This window comes from Cydia strobilella, chromosome 4, assembly GCF_947568885.1.
Source record: "Cydia strobilella chromosome 4, ilCydStro3.1, whole genome shotgun sequence".
NCBI lineage: Eukaryota > Metazoa > Arthropoda > Insecta > Lepidoptera > Tortricidae > Cydia > Cydia strobilella.
Genome location: NC_086044.1, coordinates 18595655 through 18617152, shown reverse-complemented (window position 1 = coordinate 18617152; position 21498 = coordinate 18595655). Strand labels below are relative to the sequence as shown.

General features: G+C 37.8%; 1 protein-coding gene across 2 annotated transcripts; it reads right to left on the bottom strand.

Annotated features, from left to right (window-relative positions):
• Window positions 1-127: 127 nt before the first annotated feature.
• Window positions 128-21147, bottom strand: LOC134740785 (cyclic nucleotide-gated cation channel beta-3-like). Of its 2 annotated transcripts, none has more exons than XM_063673400.1 (16): window positions 20828-21147; window positions 8797-8903; window positions 8439-8507; window positions 8016-8159; window positions 7484-7623; window positions 6449-6708; window positions 6036-6185; window positions 5225-5399; window positions 4839-4969; window positions 4341-4464; window positions 3973-4055; window positions 3205-3351; window positions 2651-2763; window positions 1916-2075; window positions 1145-1330; window positions 128-934 (listed from the first exon to the last, which is right to left on the bottom strand). In XM_063673400.1, exons 1-16 carry the CDS (start codon window positions 20858-20860, stop codon window positions 830-832), a joined length of 2127 nt encoding a protein of 708 aa, XP_063529470.1. In that variant the 5' UTR covers window positions 20861-21147; the 3' UTR covers window positions 128-829. The 2 variants fall into 2 exon arrangements, with proteins under 2 accessions (XP_063529470.1, XP_063529472.1); XM_063673402.1 differs by lacking the exon at window positions 20828-21147 and adding an exon at window positions 17723-17842.
• Window positions 21148-21498: the final 351 nt, after the last annotated feature.

Below are 21498 nucleotides of genomic sequence, written 5' to 3'. Positions count from 1 at the left end.
TTCCTTTTACATTCATACATTCATAGGTCATTTTTTTTGTTATACATTATCTCTACAACCAATTTTAAGAATTGGATCTGGATCGAAAGGATTTCATTTTATCTGCCAGCAAAAATCAAACAACAAATTGATGCCAGACACTCTTTATTAGATCATCATAGACATTTAGTAAAAATATTTAGTCAGCCAAAATCCCATTTGTTTCTTTCCTTACCCAGAATTGTTTATTTACTTATTTTTGCTCAAGAAGTCAAGTATAAACATTATTAAATAAATAAATACAAATCTTATTCGCCAAAACGTTAAATGACACTATTTTTAAAATCCTTGACTAGAATCTAACATCTAGGTATACGACATACGTATTTTCTTTTAATACCATAGAAATTCTTAATCTAAGATAATAATTAGTCATACAGAAGGAATTTGAGCTTCCGCATTAAAACAAAAACACTATCTTTAACACAGATTGTAACACCACGATAGAAAAAAAGGATGTTTCTATTTTTCAAAAAGCAAAGTAAAATGGCGCCCAACGTGGGGCTCGTAGAAATATTATGTTTTAAATTTTAAATACTTATTGAAGGAATCACAGATTTAGTATAAATTAGATACCGTTTGCTAGACGTAGAGTAATTTGACACTGATTTCTTATACTAAAACATTAAAATACTGCTCCAATAAAATAAGGTGAAGCCTCATTGATAAAACACACATAAAACATGGTCATTCCACATGACTCGACACCTTTTAAAGGTTTGTTTAGAGATGTTTAGAGTTCTCATAACCCAGCTTCATGTTTCTTTCTCGGGAATCCTGCTCAACTTCATTAATCCGACGACGAGAAAACGATTTTCGGCACGGGACCTCGCAGACGGGCCACTACTGTTGTTACGTCTTCGTGACTTTCGGATGATTCTTCGCAATTCATTGTCTGGATAAGGCAAATATTTAATGTTATAATTAATCTTACAATAGCATAGGTACTACCACACTACTTTACATTACTGTAATACTGCTCCACCACGTATAACAACAATTGGAAAACTTATTCAACTGTTTAGGTAATTACAGTTTTTCTAGCGCGAGTTCTCTCCATTTCTATCGTCCTTGCCTGTTAGAGCATGGAGCATGATAAACTGACCTTGTTTTCTGAGACTATGGAAAGTTTTCTCCTGGACAGTGCACTGGCAGCTCGTAGCCTCCTCACTTCCGTCCCCGCGGTTAGTCCTCCGCCCGCGCCACCACTCTCGTTTGACTTTTTAGATAGGCTCGAGTTCCGCCGCCTCCTAAGACCGGTTTCCTCGTTTATGCTGGCTGACTTCCTTGCCTGTGAAAAGCTTGAAAGTTTTAGAGTCACATCAAGTATCTAACACCATTGGAGGCAAGGGTCTACTTCTAGAGTCAAGTGGGAAGAGATCTTTGTCCAGCAATAAGAAATACATAGAGCTCAAAGAGTAGCTAGATATTGCTGGTAGTGGGCAGGACTTACTTGCTTGCTTGTAGAACAATATTGGTGTATTACAACCGCGATTATTAGATGGGCATTTTCACTTAAAAGTGTACCATTTTCTTTTTTTCGAAAATACCTCAAATTTTAGGTTATTTCTACTCGAAATCACGAAGACTATCGATTTAAAAAGAAAGAAAATGTCAGTTTTGTAACGTATTTTCAGGTAGCTAAGTGATGTCAGCGACGTCATAATGACGTCATTTATACGTCATAATGACGTAACGGACGTCATAATGACGTATAAATGCTACCTGGGATCTAGTCAGCACGACATCGGCTAGGCCGACGGAGGACAAGCGCCGTCTCTTAATTGTTTTGTAACGCACCATATCAGTCGTTGCGGGACAACGCGAACAGGATCAAGTAACAACGTGACCTGTGAGATAATGAGGAAGGATGTACCTGTCGCTCGGTCATGCGCTGTTGAGCGTGCCTTGCAGCGTTTTGCCTAATGATCTGGTCAGCACGCCGTCGGAGCACGAGCGCCGCCTCCTTGTGGTGGAGTAACGCGCCGTATAAATCGTTGCGGGACAATGCGAATAAATTCGAGTAGCCACGTGACCTGTGAGAAAAATGTTCTTTTTGATCTTAAACTTAGTATTTAAACTGTCAAAACATTTCAACACAACAAGTATTTAAACGATAGTTGAAGGAGCACGCCATTAATAGTTTGTCAAAAGACTGTCTCATTTTAAACATAGACAGAGAGAATCATACTGTCTTTGTCTTACATTAGTTCTAGCACCCAAAAGAAAAGGATGAGTATAGTTTCTTTGTTCTTATTTACTGGCAATTTGGTTTGACCAATTTTAGGTAGTTGTGGGGCACACAGGTTCAAGTAACCACGTGACCTGCGACGCGACGTTAATATGTAATGTCGCTCGGCCATGCGCTGCTGGGCTTTTATTACTTTACGATTGTATGGCGTTTGCATCTTGGTTAGTTGCGTTTAAGTGCAGTGAAAAGTTACTGAAAGTTATTTGCAATGTGGATCAATATTATTTTATTTAAATAAAATTGGCGCCCAACATGGGGTCAGTGAGAATGAAGCACAATATTTTTGTGGTATTATTTAAATGAAGTATTTCTTTTTAGAACTTTAACTATCTCGCAATTATAAATCAGAATTGCCCAAACCTGACGGTAGCTGTCCGACGTCTCATCCCATCAATGCCGAGTAAACTGATCTCTCCGAAAACACAACCTTCGCCGAGTGTAGCCAGTACTTCGTTCTCATCTGGCGACATTACCTGTTTTCAAAATTAAAATGGCTTGTAATATAATTTCGCAGCGTGTACACACGCGTAAAGGATGACTCACGCTAGACCGGGGCGTAGCTTCCGACGCTTCGTTTTCTATGGAAAGTATCACGTGATCACCACTCAGCAGTCATAGAAAATTACATGTTGGACGCCTCGGCCCGGGCCCGGCCCGGTCTAGCGTGAGTCATCCTTAAAGCGGTATCTCAATAACGCAGTTTCTGCACGATTTTCGCACTGCGAGAGAAACAAAGCTACAGACATTTACAACGGTGTATTACTCGAAAAATGGCAGAAGTTTTATGATCGTTTTCGTAACCGCTATACGTTAATATTGAAGCCGTCACTCAAGGCATCAATCTTATACATGTTACACTCAAAAGAATCAATAATTCTAGTTAGTGAGAAGAAAACAAAATCAGAGATACTCACGTAGCACTGCCCAGATTTGATAATATACATCTGGTGGCCGACATCCCCACGACGCACGATCACGTCTCCAGGCAGGAAGGATACGGGTCGCAGCTTCAAAACCAGGTCACGCAGTAGAGAATCCGAGCAGTCACGGAATAGTTCCACCTGTTTAAATTTATTGTTTATGAAATATCATATTTATTTGTGGCTTTTTAATTCGACGTAAACAAAAGGACATGGAGGAGACAGGAAATAATATATGTTCTAATGACGAGAGACTTCTCTAAAATAGATGGTGTTAGCGTTTAAATTATAATTTCTTTTAAGGTATAGAATTCCTCATCAGTTTTATCGAATACTGTTTGTAGGTATCTCCAGTCGCATTGAAGTGATTTTGTAAAGGCCGTGTACACTAGTTGTGGGTTTTTTGCTAGCCTTTGATAATAATTTTATACAATTAGTCCAATCGTTATCTTTGTCTTTGATGTATTACTTTTGCCCGTTCTCGTCTCCAATAACACCACCCAAAAATCGGTGAGACAACACTGGCTTTTTATACATCTAACTCTTTAATCGCGCTTCTACCTATATATAATCTCCCCTTTCTTTGTCCAAGTATTATCCGTTAATAGCATTACCGTACCATACTGTACAAATTTAGAAGTTGATATCTGTAAGAAGGTACGGTGTTTCATTGAGTTTCAGATCCCATCACCCAATTATATCATCCAAAAAATTAACAATGTGAGTATATTTATGTTAAAATTATATAAACAAAGCAGTTACCTTGCTTAACGTTGACATGTGCACTTCTAGAGCAACATCCTGTTTCATGTTGTGCGGCAGTGTGTTCAATATGTTTGACTCGTCTATAAACAGAAGCATTACGAGTATAATGAGTAATTTACGCATATCTCATAATTTACTCAAATTTCAAAATTAGGCGCTAACAGGAAAAAAAACTATCAATTGCTTTTGGTTCTTGTAGTTACTTATGTAGTTTAACTAGTTAGTAATTAGAATATATACCCTATGAACTGAACTAAACTGTAAATTAAGGCACCGGTGGTAAAGTCAAGTTCAGACCAGGTCAGCAAAACATTGTTTGTTGGGTTCTTCTCAATCCCCAAGCTAAAATATAAATAACTTCTCACCGAAGCAACGTTGTTCGTTCCACGTGTAGTTGAACCAGCAAGTCACACGCTGCTGAAGAGACGTGGGCATGTTCAGCTTTCGCAGGTATCGGGTGCACCCGTCCACTCTCTTCCGGTAGTCCGTCTGAAATCAAAAATATATGATATGTATATAACTATTTCTTTTTATACTTAATTTTGTTTTACAAATTTTCGTGTGGTTTATGAACCTAATGTTTAGGATAGATTTAAGCTGTGGCCAGTAAACTGTAACACGTAATAGTAGTTTGTAAATAGTTTAACTCAATAATTCAGCGTCCAAAGGTAATGGTAACGGCTTTAAATAATAAGACAGATTAGATATGCTACATGTTGAGAGAAAAAAAGTAAACCGATTAACATTTTTTGTATTTAGGTACAGCGAGCTGAAAAATTGCATGGACATATTATGATTATAAAGAATAGAAAAAAGAATACACTATAACAAATACCTTATACAAATAAATGTTTGTAACTCACCCGGGCTCTAGTAGCAGTGGCAATGATGTCTCGGATCTGGCCAATGAGCAGTGCGAATACAAACACACCCATCAGCCAAGCAACAGTCATGAACATGTATTCTCCAGGGTTCTCCGGTTTCGGATTCTTTCCTGAAAAAATTAAAGTATCTTATTACAACAAACCCGAAACTTTCTCTTTCCTTGCAGTTAGTTCATTATTGATTAAAATTTAATAGAAAACCGTTCAGACGGAATTGTGTGAAGGAGGAACAAACACTTTACATTTATAATAAATTAATATTATTATTCACACACGCCCATGTCTGCTTAGACATATTTACCACTTTACCAGCAACATATAAATCAAAAATCAAAATGCATGTAATTCATATTAATCATATTTACCTATAGAGGTGGCAGTTTTGGTGGCGAAGTAGAAGCACCGAATGTAAGCATTACCCTGCCCGTCATACACCCAATTGTTGATGCCGAGGCCCTCGTAGGCGCTCATGGTGTAGTACGCGCATGCGTTCAGGTGGATCAGGTAAAATATGTACACCAGAGTCTTGCCAATGCGGACCTAATGAAACCAAATAGCTAAGTTCATCTTAATTTCAATACCAGTGTGAGAAATGAAGAATATCATCAGTTGTAGATGCTTGTTGTGGTGCTTGTACTTTTATTTTCGAGTATAGGTGTAAACATTTAGATTTAGATGTAAAGGGATTTTACCTCCAATTTCGAATAGAATAGAAATAATTTATGTGTAGCATACGGGCAAGTGTGGCTAGCCTTCACATCGGGGATAAATCAGTGTTTATTGCGAGTTCATACATTTGCCACTTTTTACTTGCGTTTAGTGGAGTTAGAGTCAGGCCGAGATAAGTCTGCAACGATTTTGATAGCACACGCAGTGCAAGTGTTATTTTGAACGTCAAACTTCTATGAAATTATGACGTATAAATAACACTTGCACTGCGTGTGCTATCAAAATCGTTACAGACTTACCTCGGTCTAACTAGTAAGGTACACTACGAGTTTTAAGGAATACCTTTGGGTCTCCAAGACCACCCCCGATAATTTCACTTGTTATATAAATTACGTCTTTTTATATGCTTGCAAGGAATGATTTTTTTTCCTTTAATATGGAGTGAAATTTAAAGAAAATTGAAGATTATGCAAAAGAAAATCATTATCTACTTAAGTTCTTACTGACCACATATGGTGACGAAAGCACTCTGTCGACAGCTATATTAAACTCCCAGAAGGTTTGCAGTTTCAGCAGCCGAGGAAAGCGTAAGATGACCATGTGTGTCCCAAAGTAGAAGTACAGGAAGTCCAGCGGAGTAAGGGAGATTATGTCGAACTGAAATATAGAAGCAGAATTCAATGACAATAACGTCCTTTATATTTACTAAAAAGGTAAAAGCTTATCAGTGACGCAAAAAGGAATTCAAGATTACATTTGATATTGACAGTACTGCAGTGCGAAATCAGTAGCAGTTGTTTTGTTTTTCGAGATTACTACAAAAAAAAATCAGGAGATTACATAATACATCTGTCACCGTACTACATACGTACGTTGAAAATACTACATATAGCTCAGCAATTCAACGAATGAAAACGCACCTTGTATTGTATTTTCTTCCTATAATTCCTCCTAGTCTCCCCCGGATCATCTACCCAGAACCCTTCATGCAGATACATGAGTCTAGGCTTGATAAACGCCACGTCCAGCAAGTAGACCAGGTCGCAGAAGTAGTCGGCCATCATCCAGTGAACGGTGTTCTCTGAGGTTTGGTAAGGGAATGTGGCTCTTAAGACAACGCACCAAGCGTTGTAGCAATAACACAAAGTTACCAAGAGAAGCCAGGTGATGTAAAGTCGTCCTGGGAATAAGAGAAATCCGTTAAATTGGAATCATTCTGAATTTGCGTCAATCATTTTTGTGACAGTTATAAGTTAAAATGCTGTTAGAGTTCGACCACGCTAAGTGTTCATGTCAAGTGCTGCGTCAAGTATAGCACTCCTATGCGATATGTCATTGCCATGTCAGTAAGAATGAATACTTATAATGGTCGGAGTCTTATTTTTGGCAAGTTGTTATTTCTAGTGAATTGAACTTGTTTAGTAGATATGCAAATATTGAAGAACACCTTAATTCTGGGAATGCACAAGCAAATAAGACGAAGACGGCCCACAAGCAGAAAATGTGTTGACATTTTAAGTATAGGTATAACACTTGTAAGCGAATCTTCAAGTCCTTGGATAAACGCAACTACTTATAGTTCTTTTGCGAACAATAGCAAAAATTTCCTGCTTTGAATGCTTGTACAATGGGCTGTACTCTAAAGTCTAACTAAACTATAAAGAATTGGTTGACATGATGCCAACGGCCGCTTTCTATCACCGCACCGCTCGCCGTCGACAGGGTGTTCATCTCACACCCTAGAACCTAAATGGTCGCGTACTGTTTAAGAGGAATTTCCTCCCGCGGATGCTCCGGCTATGGAACCGATGCCGAGGTTTCTCGAGGGGCTACAGTACAGAGGGGGTTCTTCAAAAAAGGAGTCCATAGGCTTCGGCGACTGATTACCATCAGGCGGGCCGTATGCTGGTTTTCCACCGACGTGGTATTAAAAAGAATACGTTCATACTCTTTACCTTGAGGATCGATAGTGACGAAGGGATCGCAGCAGTCGGGCAGCCTGAAGAAGCCCTTGCATTTCTTGGCGCGGGACGGCGAGGATGGCACCGGGCTTTGTGGAGTTTCTACGGGAGGCGCCTTCTTCTCTGGATGATTCCTGAAGACGTCACAAAGTTTTTAATTATTGTAATTATACAACAATTAGGTTCAAACCTCACAACTTAAAATGCATTTTTTCCTGTTGTATGTAAAAAAGAAATATCCGAATACGAAGCATTTCGCTTCGGACTCATTACTTGAATTTATTTATTTCAAATACGTGAAAGCATTACTGTAGTGTCTAGTTAATTTTTACAATGTCGGTCATTAAACATTAGCTGCTTATAGTCCAGTGTAATGGAGTCTATAAAAATAAGATAAAAATCGATTTTTCTATCGGTTTGTTAGATACTTAATCTATCTATAAGTAAGTATGTAGGCAAAGAGCAGTTAAGTAAGTTAACTACAAGTTACCTATAATCTATTGATCGAAAACATCGTAGTTCCTACCATTTAGGAGGCTCTCCAATAATTTCCGAACGCTTGAAGTCCTTCAGCTCTGTTTCATCGTCTTCGAAGATGACGGTGTTGCCCTTGTACTCGTGCGGGGGGCTTGATGGGAACAGGCGGACTTTCTTCGGTGGCAATAAAATTCTGAAAATATCTTTGTTATTGTATGTCAAAGTTAATCGATGAGAAATAAACATTTCAAACAAAAAAAAGAACGACGTGGAAAAATTAAAAAATATAAGATTAGTGCAAAGTAAATATGTAATTTTGTTCTTTAGAAAAAAAAATAGTTATTTTTTTTTAACAAAAAACATTCTTTGATAACAGGTTTCATAAGAGCTGGCGTCAGTTTTGTGAATCAAACTACTTAGGTACGCGTCGCAAGATTAAACATATAAAGAACATGTACATTAGCACTCTTACCCTTTGCATTGAGCGTTAAAATCCCGAATCTCTGTCTTATTTTCGTTGTTAGAATTTGTGTGTGTTATGCTGAAAAAGACAACTGATTATCTTAAAAATCATTAACAGGTAAGGATTTCTCCTTGCCAATGAAAAAAATCGTCAAATACAGGCAACTTTTATTTTAACGCGATCTAGATTTCCTTTATCTTTAGTATTCGGGTCTTTAAGTATACCTCGCGCGTCGAATGATAATACTGTCATAGGGATCATCACGACGCGTTACGTATAGTATTGAGGACATACCAAATATCCACACTGTTCATGTTATTGGTACATAACAATTCGTAAAAGCTAAGCTATTGCAATCTCAACTTACGGCACATGAGCTGGAGAAGCGTCAGGGGTGCACCACGAGCCGTATGGCTTGGGAGGACCGACATGGTTCTGGACTGGCTTGGTGGGCTCAGATGGGTGGACCGTGTGCTGTAAAAAGACCTACACGTTAAATTGGCATAGAATTATTAGTGTATCCATCCATAAGATTGTAAACAGGGCTTGTCCCTGCGTAGGGAAAAATCATAATTTTCTGGTGTTGTAAGTTGTCGTTTTTAATTCCCTAAAATAAAAAAATCCTTTAGACAAAAAGGTAACAAGCCATTTTTAACCGACTTCAATTTTATAGAAGGAGGTTCTGTATTCGGTTGTGGCTATTTTTTCTTTAGCAATGTTTTTTTTTTGAGATTTCGAACCTATACTTTTTAAAGTACAGCGACGGAATATATATTGACGAAGCTCTTAGTACATTTTGGTTTCGAATAATGACGATTTGACTTTCTGACACATCGCTGAAATTTATCCCTTCTCTATAAATATACCCCGCCGTGCCGTCTGCAGCTTTGAATAAGTACCTATTACACAATACACCATTTTCCGCTCAAAAAAGTTGTGATTGGTCATTAAAAGTTTTGATTGGCTAAAATAAAATTCTATATGTTTAACCTCATGCGCGGCTTCCCGTGGGGTCATTTTTAGGGTTCCGTACCCAAAGGGTAAAAACGGGACCCTACCCTAAAGACTCCACTGTCCGTCTGTCTGTCTGTGTGTCTGTCTGTCCGTCTGACTGTCACCAGGCTGATCTCATGAACCGTGATAGCTAAACAGTTGAAATTTTCACAGATGATGTATTTCTGTTGCCGCTATAACCTCAAATTCTCATCATCTTCCTCGCGTTGTTCCGGCATTTTGCCACGGCTCCATGGGAGCCTGGGGTCCGCTTGGCAACTAATCCCAAGAATTGGCGTAGGCACTTTTTACGAAAGCGACTGCCATCTGACCGTCCAACCCAGAGGGGAAACTAGGCCTTGTCGGGATTAGTCCGGTTTCCTCACGATGTTTTCCTTCACCGAAAAGCGACTGGTAAATATCAAATGATATTTCGTACATAAGTTCCGAAAAACTCATCGGTACGAGCCGGGGTTTGAACCCGCGACCTCCGGATTGCAAGTTCACGCTCTTACCTCTAGGCCACCAGCGCTACTAACCTCAAATACTAAACTTCGAATAAAATAAATATTTAAGTGGGGCTCCCATACAAGAAACGTGATTTTTTTGCCTATTTTTGCGTAATGGTACGGAACCCTTCGTGCGCGAGTCCGACTCGCACTTGGCCGGTTTTTGTGCTCTGGGCAGACTTCTTTAGTTATTCTTGTTCGTTGATATTACACCAGCTACTCAGGATATAGAGGTACTCAGGTAGTTTTCAAGAGAGGTATGAATCTTTTCTTAACAAATAAGGCCAATTATTATTCAGATTCTTTCAAATACAATATACTTAGTATGAGGATTTTAAAGAGGTTTTAAAGGGTCAGTGCGGTGATTATTTCGTACCATTAGATAGGATGTACCTATTCCCTTTACGCAGAGCATGTCACATTCTTAGGAGGTCAGTTTCGAGTTAGACGTTCTGAGTTTGTCACTTTCGGAGGACGTCACTTTCTGAGTTCGTCAATTTCTGAGTACGTCAGTTTTTTAGCATAGTAAGATTTAAGCGTACCTATACCGGCATGAACAATGGATACCAGCAATCTTATTAGCTGTACTGCATAACCCGCTTTTATGTATGACATACAGGTTGTTTTTTTAGTGGCCATAAAAGGGCAATACAAATCTTTATTTATTTATTTATTTACTTATTTATAACGGGAAACTGTCTTACAGTACAGCTACTATGATTGCTGGTATCCATTGTTCACGCCGGTATAGGTACGCTTAAATCTTACTATGCTAAAAAACTGACGTAGGTACTCAGAAAGTGACGAACTCGGAAAGTTGCGTCCTCCGAAAGTGGCGTTCTCAGAATGTGACGAACTCAGAAAGTGACAAACTTAGAATGTGAAGTACTCAGAAAGTGACAAACTCAGAAACTGTCCTAACTCGAAACTGACCTCCTTAGAATGAGACATGCTCCGCCTAAAGGCTGCATGTATTCCATATTATCCGTAGAATAGATAAGTACCGGCCATTTGTTGTTTACGGCCGTATCCTAACGGGCTTAAACGACTAATAACTGTAGCAATTAATATCGTCGTAAACAGGTCAAAGCCTCGCTACAGGGGCTCTATAGTCTAGTGCTCACTAAACGTCCTTTTTACTTATACAGTGTCTTTCTTAGTTCGCTCTAATACGACAATTAATCCAGACCGCTTAGCATCTGTGTAATGTTGCACGCGCGACTCCATATGTCAAGTGCGACGTGCGACTTAAAGTATTAAGTGAGCGAGCGACAGCGCAAGTCATGCTAACGCTGCGTCTTAAGCTGGCCATATGCTGGTATGCCTGCGCAGTTTTGACAACTGCACAGGTAAAACGTAGCGTATGTGGCAGTTGTCTAACCAGCTTCGACTGTGCAGTTGAACTGTACATGCAAAACTGCGCAGACGTATCCTAGTGTTGTATGGCCAGTTTTACGTAAGCGAATACTCGTGAACGCGAAGCGGCGCGGCGCGGCGCGGCGGGCCCAAAGCGTTCGCGTTCGCAACGAGATCGCCCACGTAAGTACACGTAGGACACTTCTATAGGTATCAAAGGATTGATTCACCCCGCGCGGCGCCGCACCGCGTCGCGCCGCTTCGCGTTCGCGTGTCTTTCGCCAACGTAGTACGCTCGTACGCTGCGTAAGCTGTCAGGAGGCTTATTCTGTTTGTAATAATGGTAATGAATTTGTTATGGATATGATTTGTCAGCTGTCAACAGTGGCATTTCTATTTCTATTTCTTCAACCAGAAAGGTTAACAGCCTGCAACATCATATATTATCAAATCATATCGAAATGATTTTAACATTATTGATTATAAAGATTTGTATCGTTGTTGTAGAAATCTAAAACCGTAAAACGCACACCGTATATTATGTTACTAGTATAGGCCTTATACAGCTTATATGGTTATAATATAATATATGAGTAGCGAATAGGTACTTAGGTCTATATAGTATACGGCCGCGACGACCTAATTTTACGTCGTTTTTATTGAAGTCGTAAACAATAAAATTATTAGATTTATTAGTATTCCACCCCACTTTGGCTGTTAGCTGTCCCTTTTAGCCGATTGATTTCAGACACCTACGCTTGTTGGCAAGCGTGCTGACTTTTAGTGCCCGTACACCGTACAGTCGTATCGAATCGTATGTATACGTCATAATTCCACCCTAAAATATTACCCATGTAAACAAACAAAATGTCTGAATAGCTTAAAACCTGACTACCCGAGGGTCAAACGTTGAAACGTCTTGACGTTGACGGACGTTGGATGTACGGTCACGGACGTACCTATGTACATTTGAAAGTACAGTAACCGTACGAAGTACGAACAGCGAGCTGCAAAATTGCACGGACATATTATAAATGAATTCATTCATAAAGTGGCCATGCAATTATGCGGCTGGGTATTCCAAACCAAATACCTATTATTATGCTAACATATTATGTTAGTCGCTATACTCGCTATAGAACAGTTATTAATAGCCATCGATATCATGCCTCTTTGCTTTCGCATCTGACGATATAATACCTATACCATACGTGTAATTATTTTCTACCTGTTTTAGGGTTCCAAATCTTAAACGAAATTTTGGGACCCGGGTATGTCCATAAACTACGTCAGGACCCGGGTATGTCCTTAAACTATGTCCAAAAGAGAGGTATGGGCACTGCGAATGATATCTCGCTTTGTGTGGTAGGGCACAGGACAGCGGATGTCATTCCAGATCTAGAGCAGAGCCCAACTGGGGAGGTACCTCCACCTTACAGAAAACCGTAGCCAAATAACACTAGACCCTACTAATAGCCTTGTTGTCCTGCCGGTGAGTAAGGTTGCCAGAGCTCGAGGGAGAGGAGTGTTAGGGTCGGCAACGCGCATGTAACTCCTCTAGAGTTGCAGGCGTACATAGGCTACGGAGACTGCTTAACATCAGGCGGGCCGTATGCTAGTTTGCCACCGACGTAGTATAAAAAAAATGATAAGGTAAAAATTGATTATTTACAGGATCACTCGTGTGTCTGTGTGTATGTCTGTCTGTCCGTCTGTCACGGCTAAATTTTCTTAGAAAACATTGTTCATTATGGGATCTAGTCAACGACACAAAGGGACAGATGATGCGAGCCTTGATCCCAGGCATTTGTCCGTTTTTTTTTCAGAAACAGTATAATTGCCTGCAGGTATAAAAACTAATACCTCTGTGCCAGGTTGTTTAGCGGTCATAAAGCGTCGGTAATGAAGAATTGTTTGCGCCCGCAAAGGGAAAGCACTTAGCGGCACTCGGTATTCAAATCACACGGAGGCTAATTCGAACGCCCTTGAGGCGCCGATTGAAACGCGCCGGTCTGGTGTTCGTACACAATATACATAACTGTAACAGTGACTACTTTTTTACCTGGCTGTAGAATGGAAAAACCGGCCAAGTGCGAGTCGGACTCGCGCACCGAGGGTTCCGTACTTTTTAGTATTTGTTGTTGCAACAGAAATACATCATCTGTGAAAATGTCAACTGTCTAGCTATCACGGTTCATGAGATACAGCCTGGTGACAGACAGACGGACAGACGGACAGCGGAGTCTTAGTAATAGGGTCCCGTCTTTACTCTTTGGATACGGAACCCTAAAAAGGTACTCATTTTGCTAGTGTTTATGCAGTTATTGGCCTCTGCCTACGATGCCGCGTGAAATACACTTAGTTACCTTTCACACAATTACACATACGTACACAGCGTACACTGCTGTCTTTCTTTTCTTCAATTTCATCCCGTTAGTGATGGTAACCGGGATAAAAACTATTATAAAAAAAAATATTATCGGGATTCACGAACCCTCCCTTCGGCGAAGAACGATGATTGCCAAAGTACTTAATTTTTCATAACTAACCCTGCTTTCTAATACGACTAAAAGCCATTTTGTTAAGTGGTCGACATAATTTAAGATACTCGTAAGCAAACGAACAGCAATGTGATATGAATGATTATGATAGTTAGGTGAGAAAATTTTCCAAACAACAAACCAGTCAGGTATGTATGTGGAGGTGTGATTCCTGTCTTCCAGCCATCCAACCAGGAATTTACAGATTTATGGAAAATAGAATTAAACCACAGGAGGAAAATTTCTCGTTTTAGGTAACGTACGAACCCTGTGTGTCAGCCAACGGATTTTGAAAATGGTATTTTTATGAGGGTTTTACAAATCGGCGATAACACTACAAACAGCACGAGTAACAGCATAACTGTCTTACAACTTCAAAGGCTTGTATCAAAGTTTTGATTATTTACCTACCTTATGTCTAATAGTTAACGAGAATATGTATAAAAGAAAAAGAAAATATACTACTGTTTCTAGTGTTTTCACTTGCTTTTTTGGGAGTTTTGTGGGAGAGAAGAGTTGATTGACCCGGTCGTTGCTTAACAAATGACGTCTGGCCAAACAAATAATGTCAACCAACCACACAATACGGGGAAGCCCTACCATCAATCATTGGTCTACCATGACAGTGTTGGCCAAACACCGTAATGAAGTAAATTAGCTCAAAGCCTAATAGACCATTACCTCAGAGTGATTAATTGCTAATTACTTAGTTCATTTACTCGAAAAACATTATTCGATAATGTAAGTATCTTGGTTAGTGGACGATTAGACAGTCTTAAGTCATTTAACTCATTCATAATATTTTGTAGTAATTGCACTACTATAATTAAGTTAGTTAAATAAGTTAAGTACATTGGTAACTAGAGACTGATGACCCTACAGACAAACTCTTTATTGAGTTTTGCGGGGCTATGATTATATTTTGTATTTTATATTTTAATAAATAAATAAATAAAAAAAAATGTAGGTTAAAATAGGTAGTAAAAAAGCGGGGTGACGAAAAATTGCAGTGAAATAAAGACTTGACGAAATCGTAAAATATTAAGCAATTTGTCGAGGAACGTTTTGAAATTTTATAGTTATGGTGGTTTGAGTATTGATATAATAGTAGGTACCTAACTCGTGCATTTGCTCGAAGAAAACACCATTACGTAAAGTGGAACTGCTGATGAAGATCATAAAATAATGGCTTGTAAAGGTTGTGTGTTGTTGTTGTATTATACGGTTTTGTAAGAGCGCGAGCGGTTATAATTTTGTTAAAGATTATTGAAAGCTATAGGTAAGTAATTTTTAACCAATGCAAGCATGAAATTTGTGTATCACACTTTGTATAATAGCGTGCGATCCGTCGTTTGGGACCATGCATCTGTTTCAAAGCACTCAGTCGCGTTTCTTAAGACGATAACTTGCTGTCCATTTGTTTGTTAAAAATTGTGAATTTCCCGCTTTAAAATAATTTTAATACTTATCTGAGTCATACGGATGATCTCTTTCCGTCGACCTTTCCAGTAACCATCAGTCGTTCGAGGTTATGTCCGTAATTCCGGGCAATGTGACCGAAAACTCCAGGATCCTTCGCAAGCAGGTGGTGGAATCTCGCTTTTACGTTTTTTTTTAGGGATAGACGCGTTGGTTCGAAATTTGAAGATTTTGAAGCATATATTTCGCCAGCACCACATCACGAAGGAGTTAATTCGATCACAAATTTCATTCGATCAACTTTAGCAAGGTCCTAATATTTCGGCGTTAACTTAGTTGAAACGAATTATTCGACAATATACTGATGACCATGACCTTATTATTATTTGGCGTGTGATTCGTTGTCCATGTTCGTTAATTGGCTGCGGTTAATTTTAACATTAGGCATATTGTCAGGGACACGGTTGTCGAGCCCGGAAAATGATCACTTTTATTGAGTTATGATACAGACAGTTCGAATATACAATTACAGTACTAAAATCATAAAGTATTCATTTTGGTAAATTATAATTTTCCCCATACAAAATGTGCGAAGTTTACGATATTTTTCATGTGGAAATTTCGCTTTTTTTTTAAAACTTTAAATCGGTGCATGAGTAAGGTAATAAAACATTTTGAGCACTCTTTTTCCAGATGTAACTTCAAAATATATTGTTTATTTTATTAGCAATGTGTCTTACACCTAAGAATCATTAGATACATACGAGGGTGGGTTGGTAAGATAAGACGAAAAAACAAAGTTTCTGACTAATTTATTTTTCTACATATGCTCCTTCTAGCTCGATACAAGTAAACCGTGGCTTTTCCGGGCTATTTTTCCGTTTTCATTAAATTTTCTGTAAAGGCCGTCAACATAGCCACTTGTGGCGTCAATTATTTTGGTGTTGGTGGATTTTTTTGTCAACTTTGTCGTATTAGCCACTTTATGAAATTTGGACACATATGTAAGTCGCAGGGGTCCAAATCCTGCAAATGTTGCAAATGGAGTATTAATTCAAAGAAAAACTTAATTTTTGCCATCGCAACGGTAGCCGTGCATGTTAATCTGCGAGTCATCGGCCAATATGCACAAACCTTTTTTTTTGACAAATACTCTGGTAATCAGCTTCAAACCTCAATAGTTTTTTTGAAAAACAAATGAACAATTTTTTTAAATACTTAATTGAGAAAGATTGCAAATTATGATACAGAAGGAATTTATATCAATATTTTGAAACTTAATTGTCGTTTCGGTTTTCTAATCAACACCCTCGTATTTTTAATGATTTTTAAAATTTTATAAAAGATAATCCTTTTTGCTCTACCTGTAGATGCAAAGGAAGATTAAATTCATGTTTTTAAGGGTTTAATTTACAGTCTGAAATTTCTACAATTAGCAAATAAATCCATGGAAAATAGTGAGTACATTTAGAATTGACAAATAAAAGTATTAGTTAAACATTTGAATTAACAATTAAGTACCGAGTACCGTCGGTATAGTAACATGGTAGAGCTTTTACTATACCTATAAGTATGTAGCGTTTGTTTGGTCCTTGTTGGTTGTCTCAGAGCTCAGAGCCAAACACATCGTCTCTACTCGTACCGTAATCTAAACAATCCTACGTCATATAAGATGTAGAAACGGGAATCCTGTGGGTTAGATGATTTTTTATATGGACACTTACTTATATATTTATTTTTCCTATGGCTTTATTACACGTCACTGGATACAAAATTATGTTAAATAGTTTACTTTTTAAATATTAATTTGCACATCCCGTAAGTTTGTCTATCTGACCTGGTTATAGTTTTCCACTCATCTACTCGAAGGTTAGCTGGAAAAGATCCCTTATAGGGATAAGTTCGCCTCTGTACTTCCATTACTGTAATTTATTTTTGTAAACATGTGTTGTGTACAATAAAGTGATTAATACTACTACTACTAAAATTATAGAGAATATACCTTTATAGGTTTGATTTTTAATTGTTATCAATTAAAAATCAAAAATTATATCCTCACTCAGGTTTGAAGCCGCGTCTTCAGTCGGATTTGGGGAATAGAAGTCATTCACATGGCCTATGTATTTTGTGAGAAGATACTCCAGACTCCAGCACTATGTGTTCGATGATCTGGGTGTCCACACTGGCAGGCAGGTGACTACTTATTCCAACAGCTTTATTTTACAGGATAAGGTTGACTGGTAGAGAATGCCTGGTAGCATTAAGTCCGCCTTTTGTACATTTGTATTTTCTTTTGTGCAATAAAGATTAAATAAATAAATAAATAATAAATAACCCAGGACAGAAAGATAGCGAAACATTTCATAAACATACACAATGGTTACCTTACCATTATTTGCTACCGTAATCAATCAACTCCAATTTATTTATCCTTTTCAAATTCAAACAAAAACGTTTCACACAAAAAGATACTTACCACATCAACTTTTATTTCCATTTTTTTTGCCAGTAACCAAAAGCACTAAACGCACGAATTACATAAGCAGCCGTTTAAAAAAGCTTTATATACTTTGCACTTTTGTCAATTAAAAAAAGGCTCGGAAAAAAGTTTTAATGATAGATTTTCCCTCGTATTTCCGCACGTGCGGTCCGGCCGGAAGTTTTCGTGCCACTGTTTTATTCGATTGAAACTTGAAGCTAGTTTCATTCGGCAAAAACAACAGGCGTGGACCGCCTGTTGAATCGAATTAAGTGGAAAGTAAATTTTATTGCTCAATAAATACCTACCAGTGTCACTTTCAGATAGGGTTGGAAAACGATTTACTCCGAGAAATGTCTACTTCGGAACGAAAAGGATTTCAGTGGAAATCTGTACCTAGGTGTCCTTAGTAATCGGCTTTTGGTCTTCAGCATTATTTAGCAGTAGCACTTTTTTCTCTTCCTTTTAAAATGTACCGGTACCTAGTTAAATTAGGTTGGGAGTTTATATGACATTGCAAAACTTGTGATATGGTTTGCTATTTGTAAGTATATAGTTACTTTATGACCATTTTAACTTTTTATGACTTCTTTTTGATAAATTTTGAATGCAGCGGTAACACAAGAGAGAAGGCAGAGGTACCTTAGTCCCTCTTCTGTTGAAATAAATTTTGGATATGTATTGTGCTAAATTTAGTATTTGACGAGGACTAATAGTAGGTAAATAGGTTTTATATTGTTTATATTTTTTATTCCTTTTGTCTATGTTTTTCACTGTATTCTATTGTTTTATATTTTGTCAGTTGTCAGTAAAATCTTGCTCTGGAAGTCAACTTTTCGTTTCTGCTCCCCTAAAGCTATCGAATCATATTTAAATGTCCACAATTCCCGGACAGTATTCATAGAATAAATATAAAATATAGTTCGGCTAACCAATAGTCATCAAACGCAACCCTTATGGATTCGTCATGTCTGTCTGTCTGTCCGTCCGTATGTCACAGCCACTTTTTCCGAAACTATAAGAACTATTACTGTTGAAACTAGGTAAGTATATGTATTCTGTGAACCGCATTAAGATTTTTACACAAAAACAGAAAAAACCATAAATTTTGGGGGTTCCCCATACTTAGAACTGAATAAGAATAAGAATAAGAATTGTTTATAACCCAAAATATTTTTTTTTCATCAAACCTATACGTGTGGGGTATCTATATACGTGTGGGATAGGTCTTCAAATGATATTGAGGTTTCTAATGTCATTTTTTCTAAACTGAATAGTTTGCGCGAGAGACACTTCCAAAGTGGTAAAGTAGTAGTAGTAGTAGTAAATCACTTTATTGTACAAAACAAAAATTGATAACATTGATACTGGAGTATCGATCCAGAGGCCGTGAGTTCAAGTCTCACCCAAGGCAGTAATTTTTCCACTTTTAAATTTACACATAGGTTGTTAATAAAAATAGTGTACGAAAACTAATAACCTTTAATCTGAATCCCATGCACTTATTAAATAAATTGTGGGTCTTATTATTTTTACCACTAAAAACTATTTAAGATGACATTAGGTACACGATATGTTTGCTTTTTAGGTATCCGTATCAAAAAAGTAAAAAGGAACCCTTATGGTGTGACTCTGTCCTTCTATATTGTCTGTCACATCACATCAATAAATATTTCGGAAAACTACCTGCGCTACAGATTTGGAATTTGGTAAACAAGGCATAACCCGTTTTTTTTTTGAAAATGTAAAATGCCCAATTTTGTGAAGTGGCGGGCCTAAATTTAGTTACAGTTAAAAAAAAACCGGACAAGTGCAGGTCGGAGTCGCCTACCGAGGGTTCCGTACTTTTTAGTATTTGTTTTTATAGCGGCAACAGAAATACATCATCTGTGAAAATTTCAACTGTCGAGCTATTACGGTTCATGAGATACAGCCTGGTGACAGACAGACGGACAGTGGAGTCTTAATAATAGGGTCCCGTATTTATCCTTTGGGTACGGAACCCTAAAAATGAAGGAAAACGTACAAAAACTACCATCTGTCCCCCCAAGTAATGATAGATATGGGGGTATAATCAAGGGGGACAATCGAGCGCCGTGGAGGCTTGAACTCACTACCTCGGCTATTTTAATTTGCGCTATAAATGAAATCAACCCGCTTACTTGCTTAGGTTTTAACATCATACCTGTTTAGGGGAATTCTCGACACGAGAACCGAAGAACATCATACTTGTTTCTTAGAAGCATCATACGTGCTTAGTTGTTTGGAAACTTTAGTACCAAGATGTTAAATTAGCCAATTAGCCATAGGCGGAAGTCTAGTGAAGTATTTACTTCAGAAAAAACCGCGCTATTTATTTATATGGATCAAAATGATTCGAAATAAATAATTGAATTGAACTGAATTAAATTATCATAGCTATGTGGCTTCTGTATAGAGTTATGGAATAGTATAATGGGGAAAAGTCACAAATTTGACATAAGTTTCATAGAACAAAAAATGCGTTAGGGCTATAGTGGGAGTAGTCCTTTCTTAACAACAGTTTAAAAAGTAAGGGATCTAGACAGTTCCAAGCTTATATATCTTAAAAATGTTTTAAACGTTAAATATAATTTGGATAAGAAAAACTGCTACAACATGACTGTACCTATGTAATGTATGTACAATTCACTTCTTAGGTATGTGATGGACACAATTACCATGCAAAATATTTTACATTTTTGTCTGAAAAATGCATAATCTGCCCAAATTGCGTTGTAAAGACGACTCAATACAAAATAAGTGTAATTTAGGTACCTAAGTATTTCTTCTGTTTCTATTATATCATACTTCGTAATGTTAATTTAGTTGAAAGCTACAACTGCGTCACATCCCATACCTACACGCGACAGCCTACTTTAACTAGAGTATTGACGGAGATTTATTTCCTTTCCCACCGCGACCTTGACATTGACCAAGACTTCGAACCACATATATATCATAGTAAGCACAAAGCAATGCATCATCACTAATAAACTGTTAACTCGTTACCTTCCATACTTGTTTCTAAGCAGACCTCTTTCTATTTAGAATATGAATATAATTAATTAAAGCAAAACTTACCCGCTGAAGTCGAAATCGCAGCCCCATCACCATCTTGTTCACAAATACGTCAAACTATTGTAGAATTAATTGTCGCCGTACATTTTATTTCTCATCGTCACGTCAAAATAGGAACCAAATCAAAGACTTGCCGATATCATATTACTTGTCAATTTTATTGCCTTGAACGATTTTTGACTGGACTAAATTAAAAAATACACCGGTAAACTGTACTTGCGAGGATTGGACACACATTTTGATTTGTTCGCATTACCACAATGTATGGGGCGAGATGTAAATATTTGCGTGCGACCAATTTATGATAATCAGCGTTTTCAGCGCTTTTCAGTAGCAAGAAAACCTCCCCGATACAATGGCGATATTTTAACACTCAAATAGTAGGTATACCAGTTAATCAGTTAATTGTTAATTTTGACACTCCGTTATGATAGTTGCGATATTGTTTTATTTGATTAAGAATTTACGAACGCTTTTCCGAGTATACCTTTAATATATTTAAACTGTGCAACTGTACGGTGTGTTATTTTTGGGTTAAAATTATTCGTTCAACACTGATATTCAGTTACCAATGTTAAATGTTTATAGCAGAATAAATATAACTTGTTATCTCTGATTGAAGCGCTGGCAGGGGGTTAATTCGCTGGAAAATCGAAGATGCGCGCGCACAGAAT